Source organism: Tenrec ecaudatus, chromosome 6 (genome assembly GCF_050624435.1).
Source record: "Tenrec ecaudatus isolate mTenEca1 chromosome 6, mTenEca1.hap1, whole genome shotgun sequence".
NCBI lineage: Eukaryota > Metazoa > Chordata > Mammalia > Afrosoricida > Tenrecidae > Tenrec > Tenrec ecaudatus.
The window spans coordinates 11619067-11645778 of record NC_134535.1 but is presented as its reverse complement, the minus strand read 5'-3'; the positions used below and the strand labels follow the sequence as shown (position 1 = coordinate 11645778).

The window sequence follows — 26712 nt, the reverse complement described above, 5'->3', positions numbered from 1 at the left end:
GAACCAATCCTGTAAACTCTTCTGTCCAACAAAATGTGAGTGTCCCAATCATGGACCTGCTCCCGCTTCTGTAGTCCCACCTGTGATGTACTGATCGGCCACCAATCATGCTTTGGTGACAGTTTTCTTTGCCTCGCGTGTTTTTAAGTTTCTGGATCTCTGCAAACCTTGGATGCCCTTATGGCCTCCTGCTAGCGGTCTCCCTCATCGAGATGACGTGTCTTTGATTTGTCTTTTCCTATTTATGAATTAACAAATGTTTCTCCTTAAATTAAGTTTGAGACCTCTCTTGTCCCCTAAAACAAAATCAAGAAACACGGCCAGAGACTCGGAAGAGGTAAGAAAGAACTCGCCCCTGTAAGCTTCAGAGGGGTGCGGTCCTATTGACACCTGGACTGGGGCTTGCAGCCTCACAAATGGAAAGGGAATAAATTTCTGGTTTTTTTTTTAAAGTCACTTAATTGTTATAGAAGCAGTAGGTAACTAAGACATTAGAACATAATGATAAAGAGATTAAATACTGGCAGGAAACAAAGAAAATTAGATGACCAATGCAGAATGTCCAGCGTCAGAATAGGAGTTCCAGCAAGAGAGAGCAGAGCAAAGACACTATCGGAAATCCAGGAGTGCACCCGGAGACTTAGGAAAGGAACACAAAAGTGAGGGAATGGCACCCTAGAAAATGCAAAACAGAGGAGCCAGGCCCAGCTCAGAGCTGACAGGTACGCAAGAGGACTCCCAGAAACCCCTGGAAAAGCAAACAGCAACTGGATAAACCACGGCCCAAGCACGTTTGGTGTAGTAAGTTTGAGGAAGTGGTGGATTGCAGGGAAAAGTGATCCATTTGGCCCTGGTGCTAAGATCCCGGCTCTTTCGAGGGCACAGGAATAGTAACAGGAGAGTTAATAATACATAGGGCTTGACATTATAATGTCAGTGCTAGTACTTGTCATTATCATGTAAATGATAGTTCTTGCCTTTGTAATGTAATGCTATTTTTTGTTTTAATTTTAAGTACCTATCTAGAGTCAAATAAAAGTCTTAAATATAGTTACAGACCAAACTTTAAATAGTAACACCGGCAAGTGGAGAAGTGGAAAGTAGGAGGAGAATGAAATTTCTGAGTTACCAGCCGCAAGTGGCTACTCCCCAGTGAGAAGTCAGGCGGTGCTGTTTCAAGCTAAGGAAACAACAACAAGCAGCAACTTTCAATGTCTCACCTAACAGTCTGACGACAAAATGACTAGCAAAAAACGCCAAGGGGATGTACTGAAGTCAGGATGCTGTGAGCTAACTCCGTCCTTTACTCTGAGGAGCCAATGGAAAATGTCTTCCAATGGCAAATAAAGAAACACCATTGTACACATGGTGTTTAGACTGAGGGAGCTAGTTGGTCACCAGAAGTAACACTAAAACCGTTCGACTGAGTTTCTTTCAGGAAGTGAGGACAGGGTTAGGGAACTGTTCCTTTTCATTTCAAACCTTTGGAACACATACGAAACCGATTCTAATTCCTTTAGGAGCCCTTGTGGTGCAGTGGCTAAGCACTGCACGCTAGCTGGAAGCCCTGGGGTGTGAATCAGTAAATGGACTGCAGGAGAAAGATGCGACAATCGGCTTGACAAAGATGCAGCCTTGGGAACCGTATGGGGCAGTTCTACTGTGTCCTCCAGGGCTGCTACGAGTTGGAATCAATTTGATGGCAGTGGGTGGGTACTATTTACTGTTTATTATTTGAGTACCATGTATTGTTCTGTTAGAAATTTAAAAGAGAAACTATTGAAGTAAAAGGAAAGTATGAAAGGGACTTTAAAAAGCTCGTGGAAAAATCCCATCATGTTTAAATTCCATTTTTCCCAGGGCTTTTTGAATGAACAATGGGTTCCCTCTATCTTTCAACTTTCTTTTTTCAAGACATAATTTCCCATATTAACCGTAGGGCAGGGGTCCTCAAACTATGGCCCGCGGGCCACATGCAGGATATTTATCCGGCCCGGCAGTGTTTTTGCCATCGCTGTCTGTCCTACTTAGCAGCCAACTCGTCCAGCGTGCACAGGAATTTGTTCATAGTTTTTTTTTTTAAACTACAGTCCAGCCCTCCAACGGTCTGAGGGACAGTGAACTGGCCCCGTTTAAAAAGTTTGAGGACCCTTCCTAGGACCTCTGAGTCTTGCTATCCACGTTAACCTCCCTCCCTCACATGCTGGCTACCTGTTAAAGGTGACCACAGCCTGTCCGCTTGTCCAACTGTGCTGATTCGCATGTCGCTGTGATGCTGCCACCAGGATTTCAAACACCAACATGGTCAGCCAGGGACAGGTTTCGGTGGAACTTCCACATGGACATGAACTGGGAGGGAGACTAGAGGTCTTCTGAGAAGATCCTTACCTGAGGTTCTTCCATCCACTTGTCTATAACTCCTACCAAATGATAGGGCAGAACCGTGCAAACAAGCTGTAGAGGGCTGTAACTCGAGGACTGATCAGTGTTGCCATTCCTCTGCGTATGAGAGAGCCATCCCAGAAGCGTGGACAGAAAGAATCCCAGGAACATCAAGGAAGAACAGGCCCCAGCGGAGCAGGTAGAAGATCCTGGTGTGGCGTGGCAGCGGCAGCACAGCAGAGTATGCCACTGAAACAATGCGGCAGTGAAGCATTGTTTTCCTGGCCCAAGGAGCCAAAGGCCAAGGGACCAGAAAAATGTGGCTGCTGCTGAAGTAGAGACACTGCTGTGTATCCATGACTGCATCTTTAATGTTTTCTGATTCTGGCTTATAGCACTCTATCCTTTTCCCCAATAAACCTCCGTAATGGTGAGTCCAACTGAGTGGCCACTGCAAGGGATTATCAAGCCCAGCAGAGGTATGCTATGGGAGGAATGGCTAGCAGTTATGCAATGATATAATCATCGGCCACAATGAGATTTGCTATGATCAGCTAATCAGCTGTAAGGGAATTCAGGTGATGGCACAGTGGTTAAGCGTTGGACTGGTTCAAAACCACCAGGCCCTCCATGGGAGAATGATGGGGCTTTCTACTCCCATAAAGAGTTAGTCTTAGAAATTTACAGGGTCAATTCTATCCTGTTCTACTATGTGTCAGAATTAACACACACACAAAGTAAGTTTGTATTTCTGGTTTGTTTGTTTGCTTGTCTGAGCCCTTGCTCAGGTCATGGCCCTCCCCAAGCTTGCATCTTACAAGACATCAAATGAGAAGTGAGTTGAGTGGAGGGACCTATACCACAAGAAAGGGTCTGACGCCTGAAGAGGCGCTCCGGAAAGGGAGACAGAGTAAATGCATTAGAGGGAAGATAGGACTCCAGACCCTGGACTGGATAGGGCTCTAGGTCCATATGGGTGGAAAGACCAGCCCTTCTGGGTCTCTTACCTCAAAAATGCAGCAATGGCTTTCATGGCTTCAGCTGCCACCTCCAGCACCGGACTGCTCACTGCCTCTCGCAGGACACAGCCTGCATCTCGGCACATGGCTGAGCTTGAGAACAGCCTGATCTCCTTTGGCTGCCTGAGAAAAGGTCAGTGAGAGAGAGGGTGTGAATGTCCATCACTGCCCTCCCCCCAACCCAGGCATAAGTCCTTCACTTACTCCCTCCTCCAAGCTGGCTCTTGCAGCCCGATCCCCATCACCTGACACCCCCCACCCTCGCCGTGCTCACCGTGTCAGGATCTCAGCAAAGAGCAGCAGACCCTGCTTGTGCAGCTCTATGTTGTTCACCTTCAGGCTGACCTGCAGGCTCCTCACCACGGACTCAATGCCTGCCTCGGGATGACACATCAGAGTCCAGGGATCAGCACTCTGTCTGCAGCTCCACCGTCCACCCAGGAGAGAGGAGCAGCGCTGGGCAGCACACACAGGCTGGAAGCCCCTTGGGCAGGGCCGATTTGACAGGGCTGAGAGCTTTGTGAGCAGGCCCTCAATCAATTCATCTCTGCTTCTCTTAGACCCAAGACAAGTGTGTTTCTCTTGCTGGTAGTCAGGTCACACCTCCACCCCTTCAGGAAGCCTTCTCTGATGCCTTGAACCAAGTAAGGGCCCTGTCCTCCCACAATCCCGGGCTTCCCTCTCACAGCCTCGAATCATCTTACACTGAAACGGCTCCTTAAGGGTAGAGGCCACATTATATGAATCCCCCAAATCCCAGGTCTCAGCCTGGTGCCTGACGTAGAACAGGAATTCAGAATATAAAATCAGTGGCTGAATGTGTCTAGTCAAAAGGCTATGGTGAAAAAAAAAGTCTGATTTTTAAAGTCCCAGACAAGGAAGAAATCACTAACAAAGGAATTCACTTCAAAAAACTGAAAAGATAATGCAGCACAATTCAGGGGCTAACTCATAGATATCTGGAGTATCTGAATCCAAGCCCCCTGTAAAGCTGTTGTTAAGATAAAATAAGAAGCATTTAGTGGTGACAGGAGTGTCTTTCCCCGGCTGAAGAGTCTACACTGAGAGGCTTCTGCTAATCCGTGTATGAGTTCCTGGGTGATAGAATCTGGTAATGTGCTACCGGAACATTTGGAAGTTCAAGTCCACCCAGAAATATCTTGGAAGAAAGGCCCCGTGACTCACTTCTGAAAAGTCGGAACACAACTCTCCTCTGACACACGAGGGGGTGCCAGGAGGAGGAACTGACTCTGTGACAACTAGTTTAATCCGTTAAAAGCAGAACCATTTGAATTCTAAGGGTGGTGTGTGACTCTCGATACCTGCATGTGAAATCTGGTAATGAATTTGGACTGATGGAAATGACCAGACCAAGCACCCATCCACCCACCGGCCCAAGGAAGAGGCCAGCGCCCAGTCACTGCTGCCGCTCCCCAACCTTGAAACACTGCGTCTCCCCCATCCCAGAGCTCATTCACAGCGGACCCCACTACCAACCGTACACCGTGTGGCACTTGGAGAAGAAGAGCGGCTCTTCTGCCAGGAGTATCAGGCAGCTGTAGATGGACCAGATGAGCGCTTCACTGGAAGAGGAAAGATGCTCAAAGAGGAACTCTGGCCAGGGAGAGAAGAAAACAATGAATGGCTGGCTGCTGTGTGTTTGGGGCTCCTTAACTGAGGCTCGGGCCCAGGCTTCATTCAACACCTCACTCCTATTCTCTTATCCGTGAGCATACGCTCTCCAGGTGAGACGTGGTCACCCACCCAGAGATAAACCTACAAATGCCCTTGGGGTTAGGCGCCAATCTCTTCTTTTAACAGAGGGGCAATGGAGCCGCAGAGTGAGGCACTATTAGTGGTACTCTGGTCCCCTAAATCTCAGAATGGGAGGCAGCATGATGCAGACAAAGGGGCTTATAGAGCCAGAGAGAGGCTTGAATTTAGACCTCATCTCTGCTGATGGATCTCAGCCAGTTACTTCCCTTCTCTGGATCTTCCTTATTACAGCAGTGACAGAGCTTGGGACCTGGGCTTGGGAACATTTGCAGTGCACCGCAGGGAATCCTTCTGGGCTCAAGGCAGGCCCTTGGGCAGCATTAGTTCCCTGTGCATTCCTGATCCTCTCCGTTTCATTCCTACTGGTGAAATAAACGACAGAGATCGGTAACAAATGGCTCAAATTATGTAAGAGCACTGCGGCAAGCGATTCTGACTTCAGGGAGTCGACTTCTTACCATCTGTCACATCCCCTCCAGTCTGGCTTATCAAAGGACCCCTAACAAAGCAGCTGCTGCTGCCCCTATGAAAACAACAGGTCCCCAACCAGGGGTGCTTGGAAGAGAGAAGACCCACCTACCTGGGATGTCGGCATGGATGAAGGCCAAAGCATGCTTCGCTGGGGAGTGAACCAGCACTGCGGTTATGCAGTGGACACTGGCCACCTGCATAGTCTCATCTCTGGACAGCAGAAGCTGGAGAAACAAGCAGGAACAAAGGGCCTGTCATACCACTGCAGGACCAGAGGGCACCTGCAGAGAGCACCTGCAGCAGGGGCCTAACTGGGTTCTAGGCCCCTCGTGCGGACCTTGGCACCAGGTGAGGGTGGTGCTCAGGGAGGGGCCACCACTATGGGAAATCATGCTGGGTAACAGCCAGTGGAAAGAGGTCGGAAGGACACAATGTGTGCTCCTCCAGGGGCACTCAAAGAACACCAAGCCCATCCCTAAGAAGTGCCCCTTGATGAAGGCACACTCACAGTCCAACCCGGTTTGATGTCTGCAGCAACCCTGCAGCATTCCAGAGGAGGGTTCTGCTGTGACCCCATTTACAGAGCGCACAGAGATGAGGGAACGCGGCAGGCTGTCGTCTTGGGAAGAGGAGCCAAGCCAGGGAAGCATATGTACAAATCGATGACGGTGAGGAATACAGTGCTACTACTAGGATTCTCATACGTGCATGCAGGAGTTTATCCCAGACAAAATGGTTTAAGCAGGCCTCTGCATTTAGTGGGCAGCCGCAGACAGGTTCTCTCAATATTAGTCTCATTGAGACTAGCCTCGGCAGTATCACTGCAATGACTTAAAAAAAAAAAAAAGTTCTGTGCCATGGAACAAACCTATTTTGAGGGCAGGACTAAAAACAAAATTGTAATTCAAGTGGACATCTTCCCAAATCCTTTAAACTTTGCAACAAGTTTACAGGAATGCTGCCCCACATTACACACACACACACACACACACACACACACACACATATGTATGGCACACACATATATAAATACATACATATATGTGTCATTTTTCAATCGATCACTCTTTTTAAGGAAAGTGAGAGAGGACCATCCACCTGATGAATGAATGTAAGAACATAAAGTTATCATCGATGCAAAGCTGCGTAAGTTAGAATGGCATTTGGTTTGGTAGTTTCCATTTGAAGTCAGTATTAAGACCTCAGCAGGCTGGCAGGTTCCAGAGGTTTGCATGAAGATCTGCTTGCTCAAAGAGCCAATCTTTCCATCAGTCTTTTAAGCAAAACTGAAGCTAATGAAGACAATTTTATGGAACAAATCGTAACTGGTTTAGTTTTAACAATACAATCCAGAAAGCCTGCAAGGTTCAGGGACTTCCGGGGGGACCTGCTGGGCAAGCTAAATTCAAGGCAAAGAGGTCAGCTCAGAAGGTTATGGTGACTAATTTTGGGTGATTCCCAAGGGGTAATCTTGATAGATTTTTCTCAAAGGACACAGGATGATCATGGGGTGTAAGATGAAGGAGATTTAAGAAAATGGAAAACTGCATCGGTGAGAAGCCCAGGAAAGTTGCAGGACTGTCCTGCAAGAGAATTGTATTGGGAAACTCACCCACCCACCCTACAGCCCCGATATCACCACTTCAGACTTGGTTTTGTTCTCAAAATACAAAGGACACTTAAAGGAACATAATTTGAATCCCTCAAGCATGCCAAAATTGCCATTTTTTGGTGGTGAAATCAAAGAACGCAGAATTGGGGGAGGGGCTGGATAGATATGCAGAAACGCTATCTTAAAAAGTGTAAAGGTAAAATCATACCCAATGTGAATGGTGGGGCCCATGGAATGGAGACATAATGCCCATCTGCCGACAATTGGGCAGAGGGGTCATGGGTTAGAAATGAGCCAGTCAGGGTGCAGTATAGCACTGATGAAACACACAACTTTCCTCTAGCTCTTTGGTGCTTCCTTCTTCCCACTATCATGACCTCAATTCTACCTTACAAATCGGATTAGACCAGAGCATGTAGACAGCTACAGATAAGAGCCTGCAACACAGGGAATCCAGGATAGATAAACCCCTCAGGGCCAACAATGAGAGTAGATACCAGGATTAGGGGAGGGTGTGGGGGGAAAGGGGGAATCAATCACAAGAATAAACTTATAACCCACTCCCAGGGGGACGAACAACAGAAAAGTGGGTGAGGGGTGACAGAGGATGTAAGATATAAAAATAATACTCTATAACTTATCAAGGGTTTGTGAGGGAGGGCAGGTGGGGAGGAAGGGGAACAAAATGGGGAGCTGATATCAGGGGCTCAAGTAGGAAGAGAATGCTTTGAAAATGATGATGGCAGCATATGTGCAAATGTGCTTGACACACTGCATGAATGTATGGGTTGTGATGAGATGTAAGAGTCCCCAATAAAAGTATTTAATAAAAAAAAGTGCAAAGGACTATGTAGAGGCAGTAGCCTCACATTTTGATATTTTTTGTTCATTAAGGGTTTCTATGATTTTGCAATAATTCTTTTTTTTACTTATCTTGTATTAAATTTGACCAAGCAATGAAACCTCAACTAAAGTCACTGCCTGGGTAAGTTTACAATAATCCATTGTCATCCTCCAGGATCCATCTGGCTTTTGCACAGGCCAAATAGGCGAGTTAAATGGGGTGTGGTAGGATTCACCACCCGAGAGTTAGTTTATTGTGCCAGCCTGGCCGATAAGCACAAGTGGGATTAATTGAAGGGCGGAGAGATAAATGGCTCGGCGAGCCTCGCCTTTGTCTCTCTCTTTAATCATCGGACCAGTGTGCAGCTGCCTTGCTTGCTCTGTGCCTCAATTTGCAGGCTACACTACCTGTGGGACGCCTAGCCTGTGGACTGTGTCACTGTAAGCTGAGGTCCCTTTAGGACCACACAATTAGAATTTACATATTTGAGCTGGGGACTGACTGTTGGTGACCTGCCTGGCTGTTTGCTGCCTGTGCCGGGATAACCTGGATCTCTCTACAGAGGACTACTTGGCAGCCCTCAAGACTTGAAGGACTGCCAGTGTCTCACAACTCTCTCACAGGAGTTGCACTGAGCCATTTGTACTGCTTTATAATTTAACTGTTAATTTCTTGTGTTATATATCTATCTTTATAAATATATATATATATATAAAGTTATTAGCGATCTGGTTTTGTCTCTCTAGAGAACCCTGTCTAACACACCACCCCTGCATTTTACAGTTAGCTCCTTGGAGATAGCACTAACCTGTGTAACCCTCCGGGACGGTGCTGTTGCTTTTGGCTTACTATTTTCAAGGTAGGGGAATCTTATTAATTTCCACTGGGCTTTTCCTACCATAATAGTCCTTACTTCACATGTCAGGGGCTCAATCGAAGGATTCTGCAAGTTGCTGAGCATGTCTATTCCAATCAGGCATTCCAATTAGAGACATCACCACAGGATAGGTTCAGGGACCCACTGGACACATTGTGAGATGGACCTGAGCTCAGCCTCCATTGATAATCTGTGGGTCATATTGACTTTTTGGATCTTCTGGAATTAATGTCAGTTCTGAGCCAGTGTCCTGTGTGATTCTTCCCCCCCCCCCCCCCCCCAGTGAACAGTCACTCTCACAAAAGGCAATAGGTCCCTTTGGGCAAGGCTAGAGAGAACAGTGACAGTATCTGTATCTGCTCATGTAACATGGGTTCTGGGTTGTCAGTAAACTGGCTCAAGTCTGGGAATGAATCGAGGGGCTGGATATAACCTCTTTCCTGGTGATTAGATTGCTACTCACTTGAAGCAGAATTCTTTTGCTTTACAGATCTGGCGGGCATTTTAGTATCCCATCTTTTTCACTCCTAGGAATACTATGACTAAAACCATCAAACCCGACAAGGCAGACTATTCTGATTCCTGCTTTGACTCCACTATCCTGTTCAGTAACCATGCTCACCTTATTTTTGATGCTTACGTGCCCCCACTGGCCTCTACTACCCTGGGGTCCCATCAGTCCCACTGTGGTTAGGTTTCTTAATTCAGTTAGGTCAGTTCCCACTGTCAAATCTGGCACACATGAAACAGCAATCACAGCGGTCTTCAAGCGAGCTGGGGCTCCCTTCACAGATGTGTCCCTCCCTGGTTGTAATAAAAGCTGTGTCCTCTGCACACTCCGGGGTGGGTCCGGCAGATGAATCCATTCTCCCATGCCAATTTCTCTCAGCCTCTGGATACCTTCCTGTACAATACCAGTGTAGTTCTAGCATTTCAACTTAATTCTGTGTAGGCCACGTGCTCAATCCATGCTTCAGGGAACCAACCAAATACACTGATCCTTTTCTCCCTTCTCAAGCTCAAATACTGAGTGAAGAAGTCTGTGGTTAGTGGACCCACATAAAAAAAACGCACACTGACCCAACTTTATGTTCCCACACCCTTGATCACCATTCCCATACACATTTCCCAGGTTTCTGCTTGTACTTACTGGAGATGCCAAGCAGTTCTTTTGGTGTGAAGCATACCTCCTGCTGCTTCACACTTTGTTCTCCACCTCCTAGGGTTCCCTGTGACTCAAGTCTACTCATAGTTATAAAAGCCCGAATCTGAGGTGGTGGTGGGTCCTGGGGACAGGGACCTGCCTCATATGCCACCACAAGTGATGATCTCACAGACTCTTCCTGCACACTTGGTTGGGTTAATCTCATCAGATGACGGTGAAAAGGATGGCTTAGCAGATGGAGTACTCTACGCAGATGGGGCTAAGAGGCCTGGTTTTGACAGTGATTCAATGGAATTTAAAGGCTCAAGGTCCTCTAATTTCTGATTGCTATGGATTGAACTATGTCTCCCAAATTATGTGCTGTAAATCCTAGACCCTATGCCTGTGGTAAGGAGCACTGGTGGCAAGGGAATTGTGTTGGGCTGCTAACCACACGGTCAGCAATGCACAAACCACCAGCAGGGAGAGAGGCGGCATTCCACTCTCGGGAAGATTCACAGCCTCAGCAACCCACAGGGCAGTCCAACCACGTATTACAGGGTAGCAACTGATGCCACACTGGGGCTCAGCGCTATCCTTCCTTTTTTTTTCATTTTTAAACAGGTTTGCAATATCTTTATTATTTTGCAAACATTCACACATACATGTGTACACATGTACCGACACACACACAGTGGGCAAGAGGTCAATGATTATGGTTGAGAGGAGGGGAAGGATGGGAAGTGGAGAACAGAGAGATGACCCTTTTCTTCTCTATTTAGCTCAGCGCCTCCTTTCATTGGTCAGATCCTCCCTGTAGCTCAGGAACTCTTGCTCAAGAGCTCACATCACCTCTGCTTCCCTTCATGCGTGACAGTGCCAAACAAGGCCAGGAGGTGGGGGAAGGCAGGGAGCCGGAGACCAGACCAGCAGCTGCGGGATTCGCACAGGACACTGGGGTTGGAGTTGGCATCTGGAACTTGGTGAGGTAGAAGGAGAGGACTTTAATGATCGCACCTTCCTTGGTACAGACTCCATTGAGGCTCTTGGCCTTGGTGTAGAAGTCCTTGAGAGAGGGACTGGCCTGGAAGTTCTAAGTCCTCTGGTTCCTGATGTAATTTGCCATCTTGTCAACGTTGGTATTATCCAGGGCAGCATCGATTCCATCCAGGACCAAGAAGAGAGCTGGCTTGTAGCTCCGGGTGGCAAAAAGCAGATCAGAGCTCTCCCTGACAAGTTATCCATAGGTCAGCAGTGTTTGCCAGCAGCTACACGGCTAATGGTTGATGCCATCCACGTAGGGCTCCTCAGGGTTCTCAGGGAGAAGGCCTTATAAATGCCATCAGTGTTGGTGGCTACAGGTTTAAAACAAGCATTGAAGCACTCACCTCCCTGACCTGCTCAAATGCCTGCTCAGCCTTCTTGGCTCACTTCTGGGCTGCCTCAATCTTAGCTGTGGTGGTCTGCAACTTGATCTCCTCCTCAACCCACTGCTGCTCCCCCCGCACCATTTTATAGAACTTCTTTCTCTCCTTCAGCTCATCCTCTACCTTGTCCATACACTTCTTGTCCTAAATTTCCTCATTCTTAAAGGCCAGTTCCTCGTTGAGCTTCTCAATTTCCACCTCACAGTGGTAAAGCTCTCTAGCTGCAGCTGTACCTAGCTTGCACCATCTCATCCTTCAGGCGCTGGGCACAGACAGCCTCTCCCATCTTCCGTGTGGCCTCCTTGCATTCTGCTGCAATGTGTTTCTTATGATGGTAATTAAACTGAGTATTCTCTCTAGCTGTCACCACTTCCTTCTTTCACCTGTCATACTCCTGGGCCAAATCCCCAGAGCAACTTCTCTCTTCAGAGAGCTGTCCTTTTAAGGGTTCTTCCTGGCTGTAAGCTCCACTGCCTCCTGGAAGGCGAGGCTGCTGTAAGCTTGGATGTGAAGGCTCAACTGCTCCAACTCCTCAATGTGCTCATGCAGCTGGGCCATGTGCTCAGAAGAACCCCCAGCAAAGCCTCAGGCACAGGTACGGTCCCCCACGTTCCTCAAAGTAGACCCTGCTGACAAAAGCCCTGTTAGCAGCTGGCTGGCTCATCTACAGGAGCTCCATGTAGTCCTTGCTCTCGGAACACAGGTCTTTTCGCGGGCACACAGCTGATGGCATCCATGAGATTTGATGTTTCGGAGCTTTAGGCCTAATGATGGCCGTAAACCTCTGAAATGGTCTGATGATCTGTTAGCCCTTGTATGACTTCAAATTCTCGATCTCAATCCATTTCAGGAAACTCATGGCAGAGGTGGCAAGGCCAATCGTGCTGAGAGGCTGGGTTGTGCATCCAGAAACCTCTCTTCCTGTTTCAATCTGCCAGTTCTGCTAGGAGTCATGATGAACCTACAGACACCTGGAGGGCAAGACTCAGCTGGCAATGTCTGTAACCTAAAGGGAAACTGCACCTCTAAGCAGAAAGAACAATAGGAGAACTAGAAGGCCTAACACACACCAGATTACTCCAGGAAGCCCCTTCCCCTAAACTAGAAGTATAAAACGCTCCCCAGCCTGTAAAAATACACAGGACAGTTTTACACTCTTATAGGGTTCCTTTAAGTCAACTCAAAGGCAGTGAGTGATTTTTTTTAACCTGTTGCTTAGTGAAGTCGATTTCGATGGATTCATTCAGTCTGGCTTCCTGGGCGCTTTAAAAACTAAACTCACTGCCACTGAGTTTAATGTGACTCACAGTGAGCCTACAGGACAGGGCAGAACTGCTCCTGTGGGTTTTCTCCCATAGAGCGGCTGCTGATTTTGAATTGCTGGCCTTGCATTTAGCAAGCTGCAACCACTACACCACCAGGGCTCCTTCTGGGTACCAGTATTCCATAAATATTTTCACTCTCCCTTCTGTTCATCTCATGAACTGTCTTACTAGTGACAGGCTGCCCATATCACCCACTTTTCATGAATACTCTGAGTCAGAATTGACTCAATGACAGCGAGTAAGCCTGTGGTTATAATCCCACAGGGGACTGGTTGTCTTTGTTGTGTCAATCATGTAGGATTAGTGCAGTCTGTGTCTTAAATCAATCTTTTATAAGCTAATAGATTAAAGAAGGGAAGGGCGAGGAAGAGAAATGCCAAGCCACATGAAAAGTAGGCATCAAAAAGCAAGTACCTTTTTCAGCACCAAAGGCAGTGAGGTCTCTCGTGGCGGACCCTCCACATCCTCAGCACTTTCTGGCAGTGCCGACTTGTTCATGATCATGGTCACAAAGATGTCATATTTCAGCAGCTGCCTCAGCAAACCTAGAAGGCAAAGGAGTGGGAGAGTGCGGCAAGAAGAACGCAGGCAGTAGGGCACTTCTGAGGTAGCTCTGCAGGCAGCCCTAGAGACACTGCATCCCATCAGCAGGAAGAACACTTAAAATCCTTAAGCACCAGTTTGCTTTTGGCAACCCAGCTCCCTTCCACAGGCCCAAGTGGGAACCTCTAGGTGCACAGCATAAGAATCTAAACGTTCAAGAGGGAGGGGATACAGGGGAGCTGAAGTCAAGGAATGCAAAAGGAAAGAAAATGTTTGGAAACTGACCATGGTAGCAATTGGACAATTCTGCTTGATGTGATTGAACTATGGAATGTTATATCTGTAAGAGCTCCCAATAAAATGATAAAAAAAATTAGAAACCATTTACAAAGCAAACTATAAATAAAAGTTACAATAGTAAACTAGAAGAGCAGAGCCCATAGTCACCCCACACTAGTTTCATGATGGCCAGGATCAGCTACCCATCACCTGGGACAGTCCCAGCACAAAGCAGAACCTCAACAGATAGCTTTTGATGGACAAAGAAAGAATACGCTCTTGTTGGGAAAAAGAGCCCTACAAGCAATTCCTTGTCATTGTGATGCAAGGTTACAAACGAAGACGATCCAGATACAAGAAGATCAGACCTAGTGCAGCGGGTCAGTAAAGCTTTCCATGAACAAGTGGGGTTTAGGCCCAACCTTAAGGACACAGAACTTGGGGAGGAGCCGAGCCAGTCAGGGTGAAGTATAGCACCGATGAAACATACAACTTTCCTCTAGTTCTTTGGTGCTTGCCCCCCCCCCCCGACATGATCCTGACCCCAATTCTACCTTACAAATCAGGCTAGACCAGAGCATGTACAGATAAGAGCTGGAAACACAGAGAATCAAGAACAGATAACCCCCTCAGGACCAATAATGAAAGTATCAATACCAGGAGGGTAAGGGGAAGGTGGGGGAGAAATGGGGAAACCGATCATGATGATCTACATATAACCCCCTCCCTGGGGGATGGACAACAGAAAAGTGGGTGAAGGGAGACATCGGATAGTGTAAGACATGAAAAAATAATAAATAATTTATAAATTATCAAGGGATCATGAGGGAGGGTAGAGTAGCGGGAAAATGAGCTGGTAACAAGGGCTCAAGTAGAAAGAAAATGTTTTGAAAATGATGATGGCAGCCAATGTACAAATGTGCTTGATACAATTGATTTTATGGATTGTTATAGGAGCTATAAGCGCCCCCAAATAAAATGATTTATTACAATTTTTAAAAAGATCAAAAGGACAGCATTTAACTATGGATACAATTCAGAGAGTTAGCAAAAAGAATGAAAACAGAAAAACCCAGGGAAGACGTGGGATAGTGATGGTACGTTGAAAGGACTGCAATGGATGAGAGTAAACAAAAGATGTATGAGTTGTTGACTGTAAAACGGATGAACTGCTCTACAAAACTTTTATCAAATTCACAATTAGAACATTGTTTAAGGGACTTTCTTTCCCTCTGCTATGCTACCCAGGGCCTCCCCTTTGGGCACTTACTTGCCCCCTTTTTGCTCTAAGTCAAGCACTACCCTGTTCAAGTTACCCACCTTGCTTCTTCCCTCATGCTTTGGCCATGCTGCTCCCTTCCTGCCTCTCCGAGACAGCACTCACTCACACTGAGGACTCAATCCCAGCATCCTTTAGGAAGCCTCTCTTGCCCCATGCTCCCACTCTCGTCTATGGAACTTCTGTGACCGCCCTATGTCACTTCACTAACGTCTGCTTCCTCTGTGTCTTCCACACTCGGCTGTAAGCTCCCCAATATAGACTTGTGACTCTAGCACGGCCTGGCCTAAAGTCTGTGCTCACTGCTGTTCGTGGCCAAGTCGTAGCAAAAGCTTTTGTCACCTGTATACTCCTTTTCCGGAACAGGCCCTCACATACTCGCCAATCACAGTGCCCGTCTGCTCTGTCCAAAACACACAAGCCCCAGCTCGGAGCATCTGATAGATGGTCGTACTCATGTAAGGAGATGGCAGGGAAGGGGTGGTTGGAAGAGTTTGGGAAGAGCTGGTTTTCCAGAAGTAGATTGTCGGGAGTTTCTTCTGGGTGAAGTCAAACCATCAACCTTTCGGTTGGTGGCTGAGTGCATAACAGCTGACATCATCCAACAACTCCAAGTCCTACAGCAAAAATCCCCCCAAAGTTTCCTCCGCCTTTTTCTCCAGCCCAATCTTACCCAAACAGTTGATCTGTAGCTCCTTTGTCTGGGCACTATCCAGGGTGGAAAGGATGAAGGGACACAGCTTCTCCCGGAAATGGCCTGAAAGCTTCTCGGCTGCCACTGGTGCTGCATACAGCTTCCCATAGATGTAACAGGCGGAGGCCTGCACCCCCTCGTTGGGGTACAGCAGACCTCTCAAAAGATGTTCCATCAGGTTGCCTGTCCAGAAAACAATCCAGGGACGGGGAGTGTCTCACAGTGCCAACTCCTAGATGAAACCCACGGCTCTCCTCCCAGGGGGGCAGCACTGGTAATCCCTACATTTGTGTAGCCCCTGCATATTGAAGAGAAATTTCATCTCCATTGTCAGCTGCAAATGATCTTTACAAAACCTAGCCACAATAATGCTTCCTGGGCACTTAATCAAAAGGGAACCCAAAGTTTATAGAAGTGACTTACCCTTGGGTATATCCTCAGGGAGGTATTTATTTGATTTTAATGGCAGTGGAAAAAATTATATTCCAAAATCAATTCCTCCTTTCAGCTCAAGGAAAGACTATTAGCAAGTGCTAATTTCAGCTTAAAAAATGAATGGGAATAGCACAAACCAAGACCATTTTCATACTGACCAACAGAGAACAGAAGTTACAGGTGGGAAACTGAGGCCTAGAGGAGGAAGGTAGTGGCGTTCCCAGAGAATGGGCCCCCAGGTCAAGAGTGACCAGAGTAGGGCAGGTGTCACAGCGGCTCTTCCCACGGTTAGTCACTCACCATGCTCTCTGACAAGCTTGTCTGCCAGAGCCGGGATGGCATCTACCAACTTGCCAAGAAGGGTCAGGGTGGCCAGGCTGCCTCGCATGGAGGGCAGGTTACACAGCTGCAGAAAGAGAACACACCCCACCTGTAAATCAGGATCAGGGCAGAGTCCCACCCAGATGCGGCTTGCCTACCCTCACCAACAACCTTCACCTCTCACCACTTCAGCCTCTCCAGCTGAGTAAATGTCCATTTCCACTGAGAACTCCTGAAGAACAGGAACTGGGTCTGATTCCTCTCAAAGTCTTCAGTCCCAGCTCAGTACTGAATTAAACTTCTATTTCCATGCAAAAATTTGTGTCACTGCTGCTGCTACTACTGCTATGAGTCCGGACTATTCTCTATGCACCAGGCAGTAGCTTGAAGCTTCACAGGTAGAGTCAACAGGAGTTGTTTGATAGCTCACCTTTTCCACTGACTCCTTACAGCACTTTGGGCAAAGACTCAACGCCAGCTGGAAAGTTCATAGTTCCAATTCCATAAGGCTATTGGAAGGACTGATTATGTGGCATGTAAAGTACCTCACATAAGTGGCTAGCATCTAGAAAGTGCTTTATGAATGTTAGGAGACATCATTCTCATAGTTAAGTATTGATGGGTATATAACTATAAATTCAATAAGCTATATTAGTCACCTACACAGTAATTATGGTATGTTGAATTTAATGGGCATGGACTTCAAAAAGACCATGGGAAATGGAATCAAAAGATAGGGATTTTTTCTAAAAACTTGTTGAAGTTCTCGTATTAAAAAAATACAAATCTCCCATGTAATTTATAAATAAATATTGCTCTTGATGTTCTTTCTTTAATTAATGTATTTTATTTATTTAAGTCATATTATTGGGGGCTTGTACAGCTCTTATCACAACCCATACATCCATCCATTGTGTCAAGCACATTTGTACATACGTTGTCATCATTTTCAAAACATTTTCTTTCTACTTGAGCCCTTGGTATCAGCTCATTTCCCCTCCCCCGCTCCCTCATGAACTCTTGATAATTAAAAAAATTGTTTTCATGTCTTACACCTACCACTTCTCCCTTCACCCACTTTTCTGTTGTCCATTCCCCTGGGAGGGGGTTATATGTAGGTCATTGTGATCAGTTCCCCCTTCCTCCCCCCACATTCCCCTTCCCCTCCTGGTGTCTCAACTCTTATTATTGGTCCTGAGGGTTTATCTGTCCTGGATTCCGTGTTTCCAGCTCTTAGCTGTACCCGTGCACATGCTCTGGTCTAGCCAGATTTGTAAGGTAGAACTGGAGTCATGATAGTGGAGGAAGGGGAACATTAAAGAACTAGAGGAAAGTTGTATGTTTCCTCATTGCACCCAGATTGGCTACTCACTTCCTGGTGACCCTGCTGTAAGGGGTGGCTACAGATGGGCTTTGGGTCTCCACTCTGTGCTCCCCCTCATTCACATTGATATGATTTTGTGTTCTGGATCTTTGATACCTGATACCTGATCCCATCAACACCTCATGATCACACAGGCAGGTGTGCTTCTTCCATGTAGACTTTGTTGCTTCTCAGCTAGATGGCTGCTTATTTACCTTCAAACCTTTAAGACCCCAGATGCTCTATCTTTTGATAACCAGGTACCATCAGCTTTCTTCACATTTGCTTATGCACCTATTTTGTCTTCAGTGATCGTGAAGGGAGGGTGAGCATCACAGAATGCCAATTATTAATATTTAATATATAAATATAGATCTACTTCCCTATCATTAAATATAAATTATATTTACACATGTACATGCCTGTATTTAGACCTCTATAAATGCCCTTTGCCTCCTAGTTCTTTCCTCTATTTCCTTTTACTTTCCTCTTGTCCCTCTATCATGCTCAGCCTTCATTAGCTTTCAGTAATTCCTCTTGGTTACATGGCCCTTGATCAAGCCCCACCAGGCATCCCACGCCCTCCTCGTCATCAATTTTAGATTACTTGTTGTTCCATTGTCCCTGGATTTGTTGACACCTCCCTTCCTTTCCCCTACCTTCTCCCTCTTCCGTGTCCCCCTGGAACCGGTCGTTGCTTTCCCCTCCGGATTTATCCCATCTATCTTATCTAGATATACATGCAGAGACAACAATCAGCACAAAAACAAGATAGAGAAAAACAAAACAAAAACAACAACAACAAAAGAAAAGCCTATACATAGTTCCAGGTCTGTTTGTTGACCTTTATGAGTGTTTTCTGGTGGAGTCTGATGGGATGGCACAGACTTGCCCCCACTCTTGATGAGCTAAAGATGAGCAGTTGCCCTTTTCTGAAACATAAGCATATTCTGATATCACTTCGAAATCTTAAACACAATCCAAGTGCTATTTGTTTCATTGTATCTTAGATTTTATGAAACAAAAAAAGTTAAACATACCTACTCATAGCCTATAGGAGCTCTAGACAGTGTCTCAAGTTCTGGGTCACTGAAAATATTAATGTTATCAACGCAATCACTTTATACTCCACGGGATGACTGACAATGTTTTTCTTTTTTGTTTTTTGCTTTGCATGTTTGCTTGAAGGTTGGGTGGTTTGTTGCTATTGGTCTTACAGGGCTTTGCAACCATCAAAGTAAACCAAAGTTGTACATAAGCCATGGGACAAGCAGATTGATTCTGGGCTCCCACTTAACAATACCCCCAATTCAAGAACAATTAGCTCCTATAACCTGACCCTGCTTGATACTTGCCTTCATGAAGAGATAACTGAAAGGTGCTACAGCAAAGTGTGATGAAGAAAGCAGATGGCCCCAGCTATCAATTGGAATAGTGTCTGGGGTCTTAAAGGCATAGCTTAAATTGTAAACACCCAATTTGTAGAAAGTGCTAGAGGACAGTGACAGCCCAAAACCCATCTGCAAAGTATCTACCAGATGAAGCCTCTGGCAGACCCCTCCAGCCACAGGCAAGGGACTCAGCAGCCTTACTATCAGAGACCACTGCAAACTTGGCTCAAACTTAATATGTGGTCAGTTGACCTCCCACTTGACCCAACCTGAATTTGTTCTAGGCTCAAGTATTTCTTGCTTGCTCCACGACAAAAAATAGTTTGTCTTTTAAAATATTGATGGTGGTATTTTCTTTCTTACTCATTATTTGTATTTTTATCTTTATATTATTATTTTATCTTTGCCATTTTTTTTTGCTTTTTAGTGTTCCTGTTGGGTCCCCCAGTTTGTGAAGCACAGAAGGAGTGGATGCACAGAGATAAGAACAATGCAATGGCTACTCAGGGATGGTGCGGGGGTCGATAGCGAGGGTGAGGGGATTTGGGGAGCAAACAATGACTGCAAGAATGGGGGAAGTAGCACTAGAACTGATTGTGATTATGCATATCCAACTCATTTTTAAAAGCAACTTAACCATGGACATGTATGGTACGCAAACACTGTATCAAGGAAACCATGGGGCGGGGGGGGAAGCCAACCCTAACCAATGGTCACCGCAGGGGAAGGGGAGAAAGTTGTTGCACAGGGGCCTGGAGTTTATGGCAATGGTGGTAAGAGAACTTGGCAAAGGTTGTACACATGAAGAGTATAATCAACGACACTGAATTATACAAGCAGAAGTTGCAGAATTAGAGATTGTTCTGTTTTAGCCACAATTAGAAAAATAATAATTACACGGATAACAATGACAAGGAAGAAAATGTTTTAGAATTAAATATGGTGACAATTGTACAACTCTTCTTGTTATGACTGAATAATTGAATTGTATGACATGTGGATAAAGGACTATTAAGACACTTTAAGAGTGCCCGGCTATCAAAAGATATAATGTCTGGGGTCTTAAAGGCTTGAAGATAAACAAGCAGCCATCTAGCTCAGAAGCAACAAAGCCCACATGGGAGAACACACCAGCCTGTGTGATCACGAGGTGTCGAAGGGATCAGGTATCAGAACAAAAAATCTTACCATAGTGAATGAGGCGGGGAGTGCGGAGTGGAGACCCAAAGCCCATTTGTAGGCCACTGGACATCCCCTTGCAGTGGGGTCTCAGGTAGGAGACAAGCCAGACAGGATGCTATGTGGCAACGATGAAAAATACAACTTTCTTCTAGTTCCTAAATGCTTCCTCCACCCCCACCCCCACCCCCCGCCCAGACTATCATGATCCCAATTCTACCTTGCAAGTCACTGGTACAGATAAGAACCAGAAACAAAGGGAATTCAGAGAGAGCGGATGATCCCTTCAGGACCAGTGGTGTGAGTGGCGATACTGGGAACATAGAGGGAGGGTGGGTTGAAAAGGGGGAACCAATTACAAGGATCTGCATGTGACTTCCTCCCTGGGGGACGGACAACAGAAAAGTGGGTGAAGGGAGAAGTCGGACAGGGCAAGTTATGACAAAATAATAATCTATAAATTATCAAGGGTTCATGAGGAAGGGGGAGCGGGGAGGAGGGGAAAAAATGAGGACCTGATGCCAGGGGCTTAAGTGGAGAGCAAATGTTTTGAGAATGATGAGGGTAATAAATGTACAAATGTGCTTTACACAATTGATGCATGCATGGATTGTGATAAGAGTTGTATGAGCCCCTAATAAAATTATTTTTTAAAAAACGTTTTAAGAACTCAAGGGGCGGTTCTACTCTGTCTGAGAGAGTCACTATGAGTTGGCATCAACTCGATGGCAGTGAGTTTGGGGGAGTTTATTTTGTTTGAACTCAGTACTTCCCTTAATGCTGGGGAAAGCAAATGCCTCTATATAGTACAAAGTAAATATATAAAATGAAACCACCAAACTGTGGGAAACTGAGGACTGGGAAGAGAGTGTATGTGGGCAAATTCTCTGTGCTCGTGATTAAAGAAGCCTGGAAGGCCAGGATTCTGGGTGGAGGGAGGCCTTCACATGTGTGAGTTGGGCGTGAGTCCCAGTCACATTCCCCTAATTAAAAACCACCCCCCCAACACAGTATCCTTCCATAATAATGTTGCCTTAATGTTACCTCATATACGCACAAGGCTAATCACTGAATGGTCAGAGGTTCTGATCTACAGGGGCAGACATGCTCCCTGTTCAAGGGGCAGTCGACTCCCTCTGCCTGCCCTCAAGGCCAGTACTGCGTTTCTCCCCCAGACAAGCTCAGGAACATACATAGCTCCCCCTTGTTATGTATGTAATAGATGAGGCCCGCATGTCCTGAGCCTTTATAAAGCTATTTTAAATACATTTGCTCTCTCTCCCTCTTGGATCTGGCTTCACGGAGGAGGTGAGCACCCAAAATCTTTTGTCTGTCTTATTTATTCCCTTCAGTTACACAACTGTCCTTAGGACCCATCCAATTGTGGGTCGGCTCCCACACCAAACCAAGATATAGGGAACATACATGCTAATGAATAGATCGAGGCAAATCTACATTGTATCTAAGAGGACAGAGAATGGCCCAGGGAATAATTGTGACTTCACTACAGAGAAAGAGCATTTTGGGAGACTGGAGGTGGGGGTGGGGGTGGGGGGTAAGAAAGGGTGTGGTCAGGATGCAAAGACCCAGGCCCGAGCTCAGGCTCTGACATGAACTCAAGGGACTTCAGGTAAAGGATTCCTTTGTCCTCTCTGAACTTCAGCACCCCATCTCCCTGAAGAAGGGCTTCTCTTGGCTCTGGTCCAGGAAGATTCTAAGGGTGTGAAACACAGATGCTTGGATAGACATTCAGGCTGAACAAATGTGGAAGGGAGAATGGGCATATAACCAGGAATACATACATATATATATTCATACACATACATATACATATATATGTTAGATGTATGTTTATATGTATCTACCTTTGCCACACATATATCCACGGATGTGGTGAAACAGACAGGGGGCAGAGTTATAAATATTTCTGAGACACAACACACACAAAAGAATGCAGAGCTATGTACTGACCTTCCTGTGGCACTCATTCAGGAGGCAATGGATGGCCTGCTCCAGCTTCAGCTGGATTGTAAGCTGGATAAGGACTGAACAGACATAACAGCATCACTGACCAGAAGACAACAGTAAACCAGATTTCACCTCTCAAACCCTCTACTCAAAGTCAATGCATGACAGTGGTTTCCTTGTAATAATTGTTATTAGCCTTTTCTGTTTCCCAAGCTAAACTGTGTGTGCACATCCAACCAAAGGGTTTTGGGGCGCTTTCTGTTTTGTATTCAGCTGAGGCTGCACATTCCAGTCAACTGTTGTTAGCTGTCATTGTGTCACTCGTGGCAACCCCAAGTGTGCAAAGCAGCATTGCTCCATAGGGGCTCCTTCTCCCTCCAGTCTTCAATCTCCCGCGAGTGACCCACAACCTAGAGCTCTGCTAATGTAATCTTCTTGTGATCCATGAGGCATATAGTGCCCACCTAAACTTTCTGCTTCTGAGGTTTAGTGGGAAATTCGTATCCCACTTTTAGTATGAACAATTGTGAGCATGGTGCAGGACTGGGCAGTGTTTCATTCTGTTGTGCACAAGGTCACTATGAGTCAGAATGGATTTGAAAATGGGTTTGACAGCCCCTAACAACTAAGAGTATGGAAATTCAAATATGTGGAGCATGAAAAAGTGCATGAGAAAGACAATTAGTCAAATAACAGGCAGAATCAGGTATTATGCTGATGTCTCTCAGTTCAAAGTCTGCCCTTCTGTACTTTGCCTTGGGATGCTGGGGTTGGAACTCTACAAACTACCATTGTTTTTAACGAGAGAACAAGTTTTTATTTATAGCCATAGTAAAGGTGGAAGCCTTAACTTCCAAGACAATTCTTCGGCAGTACATACAACAACTTTTTATTTCCATGGAATGGAATCAAACACAGACTGAGACTAAAGAGTATACACTAGACATCAGCAAATGCCAGGGATGGAGGAGAAGACAAGAGAAATGAGGCCGGAGTCCAAAGCCCTTCCAGGGACCTGATGAGCACAGCCAGAGCCAGGTAAATTGCTCTTGGTATTTACATACAAAACCAGTTGGCTCTATTTCTTAGAAATGCACACAGAAGAAAAGGAAGATTTGATCATTACTTTATGAATCTTGTTGCTTTGTAATGCTGAAATCATCAGAAATTAGGGTTTAAAATTTCAGTAGCAGGGGAAAAAATACCAAAACATCATCACTGGCCCTCAATACAAAACCTCTGTCCTGCCCCAGCTTCCCCCTTCCTGCCCCACTCCCTAGAGACTGACGCTTCCTTGGGAGGTGAGGGGGTGGTGGTGTGGTGTGTGTGTATGGTGTGTGTGTGACATGCCCCCTCCCCACAGGGCTGGCAGCAGGGGCACTCAACGTGTGTGTGTGTGTGTGTGTGTGTGTGACATGCCCCCTCCCCGCAGGGCTGGCAGCAGGGGTACTCAACAGCCCAAGAAGCAGGGGGGAAGGGAGGGAGAACTCACCACCAACAAGCTGAGTCCCCACCCCTACACACACACACACACACAAAACATAGGCGAGATCTACCTCCTCACTCCACATTTCTGCTTTTCTAGATGGCCCACAGCTAGGCTCTACCAATAATAGACACTACAAGAAGATGATGGCAAGGCTGCAGCAAGAAGGACTTGCTCCTGCTTCTTTGGGCTTCCTGCTTGTTTCTTCTCGTTCCTATGCCTGTGTCACCATTCATTCTGGGAGGGTCAACGCCTCCCCCTTAGTTTGCAAATGTGCAGATCCAGTCCCATTATAGTCCTGCTCCCCGGGAGATACCGGCCATCACCTGGTCAGCACCCCTCCTCAGGGGTCTGGGTCCCAGCCCAGGGGGCCCTTCCTCCACACTCTCAAATTTCACCAATTCCAACCTCTGTGTTTCCCCAGCCTTGAGGGTGCAAGTTGCTTCCTGTGACTGGTACCTCTGTGAAAGCTTGATGGTCTCTTTTGGCCTCTTCAGTTACCTAGTTAATAATTCTCTTTTGAAAAAACATAATGTAATTTTCCATTTAACCATTTTTAACGTACAATTCAATAGCACCAAGTACATTCACAATATTGTGCAACCAACACCACGATCTATTCAACACACTAAAGAGAAACTCCTATTAAATATTATTACTTAATCCCTATTAATACTCAACCCCTTCTTAGCCCACGGTAACTGCTAATCTGTCTCTGAATTTGTCTGTTCTAGATGTCATATAAGTGAGATTATACACTACTTTCCCTTTTATGTCTGTCTTATTTCATTTAGCATAAGGTTTTCAGGGTTCATCCTTGGGAATCATCCTATCTCCCCCTGTTGCTGGTAGGTGCTGGCAAGTCAGTTCCTACGCATAGCAACACCCTGTGTAACAGACCGCTGCCTGGTGCCGTGACATTCCTCCAATTCCTGCTATGTTTGAGCCCATTCTTGCAGTCACGGTGTCAATCCATCTCATTGACGGTCTTCCTTCTACTTACCACGCATGATGTCCTTTTCCAGGGACTGGTCTCTCCTAAGAATGTCTAAAATATAGGAGATGAAGTCTCGCCATCCTTGCTTTTAAGGAGCACCCTGGCTGTCCTTCTTCCAAGGCAAATGTTTGGTTTTTTTGGCAATCTATGGTACGTTCAATATATTTGTTTAACCTTTCAATATTTTTCTCCAGCACCATCATTGAAATCCGTCAGTTCTTCTTCAGTCTTCTTCTACAGCATATTTCATTGTGTGCACGTATCACATTCTGTTGATCTATTCACCTGCTGGTGAACATTTAGGTTATTTCCACCTTTGGGCTAATGTGAAAAATGCTGATATGAATATTGTTGTGCAAGTATTTGTTTGTGTTCTTGTTTCCAATTCTTTTGGTGCCTAGGAATGGAACTGCTGAATCGTATGATAATTATATTCCGTAATTCTTCAGAGTATTTTTTTCTGTTCAAATAACTGATGTGGTTTCTGTTTCCTAACTGGAGCCTAACTAACATAATCCTCACTCTCTCTGTGGGCATCCTCGCAGCCCAGGTCTCCTGCCTTCTTGCTTTAAAAGCCCTTTGCAGGTAAAACTCATGCACTCCACTGCTTCAACCACTATCTACTTCCAACCACGTAATATGAATACAATTTTTAAACTTTTATACTACTCGGTAGTAGTAATTCTTTACCAATCTTTCCTCCAGGTTGTAAGCTCTTAGGAGGCAGGGACCATGTTTTTTCATCAACGTATCCCTAATGCTCTGCAGAGGCACAGAGTACATAAAGATAAGTAATGACTGACAACTAATTGAGTTTTCTTCCTCTCTAAATGGAACATTTTACCAAGGTCTCGAATAACCATGGCTGCAATTAGGGCTAGTATTCCCGGCTTCAAATGCTAGAATGCAAATTTCACCTTACCTTCGATACAGAGATCTGTTGCGCTCCCATTTTCCGTGCTACATAACAGTCCTTGGAGGAGAGGAGGATAAATAGGGAATGGTTAATGGTTTAAAGAGAAACTAACACAAAAATGCACTAGGCATTCTAAAACTAATAGCATCTTTAAGCAATGCCCCAGCTAAATTCAACCCTCAGCATCAAATATTCAGATTTTTAAAGATCCACTCTGGCAGCAATACTGGGAGGGTGGAGGGAGGGTGGGGTGGAAAGGGGGAACCGATTACAGGTATCTACATATAACCTCCTCCCTGGGGGATGGACAACAGAATAATGGGTGAAGGGAGACATTGAACAGTGTAAGATATGACAAAGTAATAATTTATAAATTATCAAGGGTTCATGAAGGAGGGTGAAGCAGGGAAGGAGGGGGAAAAAGGAGGAGCTGATTCCAGGGGCTTAAGTGGAGAGTATGTTTTGAGAATGATGTTTTGAGAAGTGTTTTGAGAATGATGAGGGCAACGAATATACAAATGTGCTTTACACAATTGATGTATGTATGGATTGTGAAAAGAGTTGTATGAGCCCCAATAAAATTATTTTTTTTTAAAGAAGTAAAAAAAGTTCTATGATAAAATGATTTTTTAAAAAAACATCCACTCTGGCTTTAAACAAATAAGTAGTTTATACACACACACAAAAAGAATCCTAGTGTTATAGTGGTGTGCACTGGACTGAAAACCACAAGTTCAGCAGTTCAAAACCACCAGCCATTCCAAGGCAGAAAGACGAGGCTTTCTCCTCCTGTAGGGTGTTGCCGTCTCAGAAGCCCACAGGGGCAGTTATCCCGTTTTCTAGGGTCATTATGAGCCAGAATCGCCTCAGTAGCAATGAGTACTCAAGTAAGTTATAAAAAAAATAAAAACTGAAAGACCTCACTGCCATCAAATCAATTCCAAGTCATATCAACCCTGGAAGACCGAGCAGAACTGCCCCTGT

At 45.7% G+C, this 26712-nt stretch overlaps 1 protein-coding gene across 1 annotated transcript in view; it reads right to left on the bottom strand.

Annotated features, from left to right (window-relative positions):
• Positions 1-26712, bottom strand: part of MEI1 (meiotic double-stranded break formation protein 1) — an 87371-nt gene that overhangs the window by 43357 nt on the left and 17302 nt on the right. Inside the window, exons 6-14 of the mRNA XM_075552624.1 lie at positions 25735-25785; positions 22333-22406; positions 16408-16513; positions 15652-15855; positions 13292-13422; positions 5758-5872; positions 4899-5015; positions 3676-3775; positions 3390-3524 (exon numbers count right to left, since the gene is read on the bottom strand). Coding sequence (XP_075408739.1) covers positions 3390-3524; positions 3676-3775; positions 4899-5015; positions 5758-5872; positions 13292-13422; positions 15652-15855; positions 16408-16513; positions 22333-22406; positions 25735-25785 — 1033 coding nt within the window. The remainder of the gene's footprint in view (positions 1-3389; positions 3525-3675; positions 3776-4898; positions 5016-5757; positions 5873-13291; positions 13423-15651; positions 15856-16407; positions 16514-22332; positions 22407-25734; positions 25786-26712) is intronic.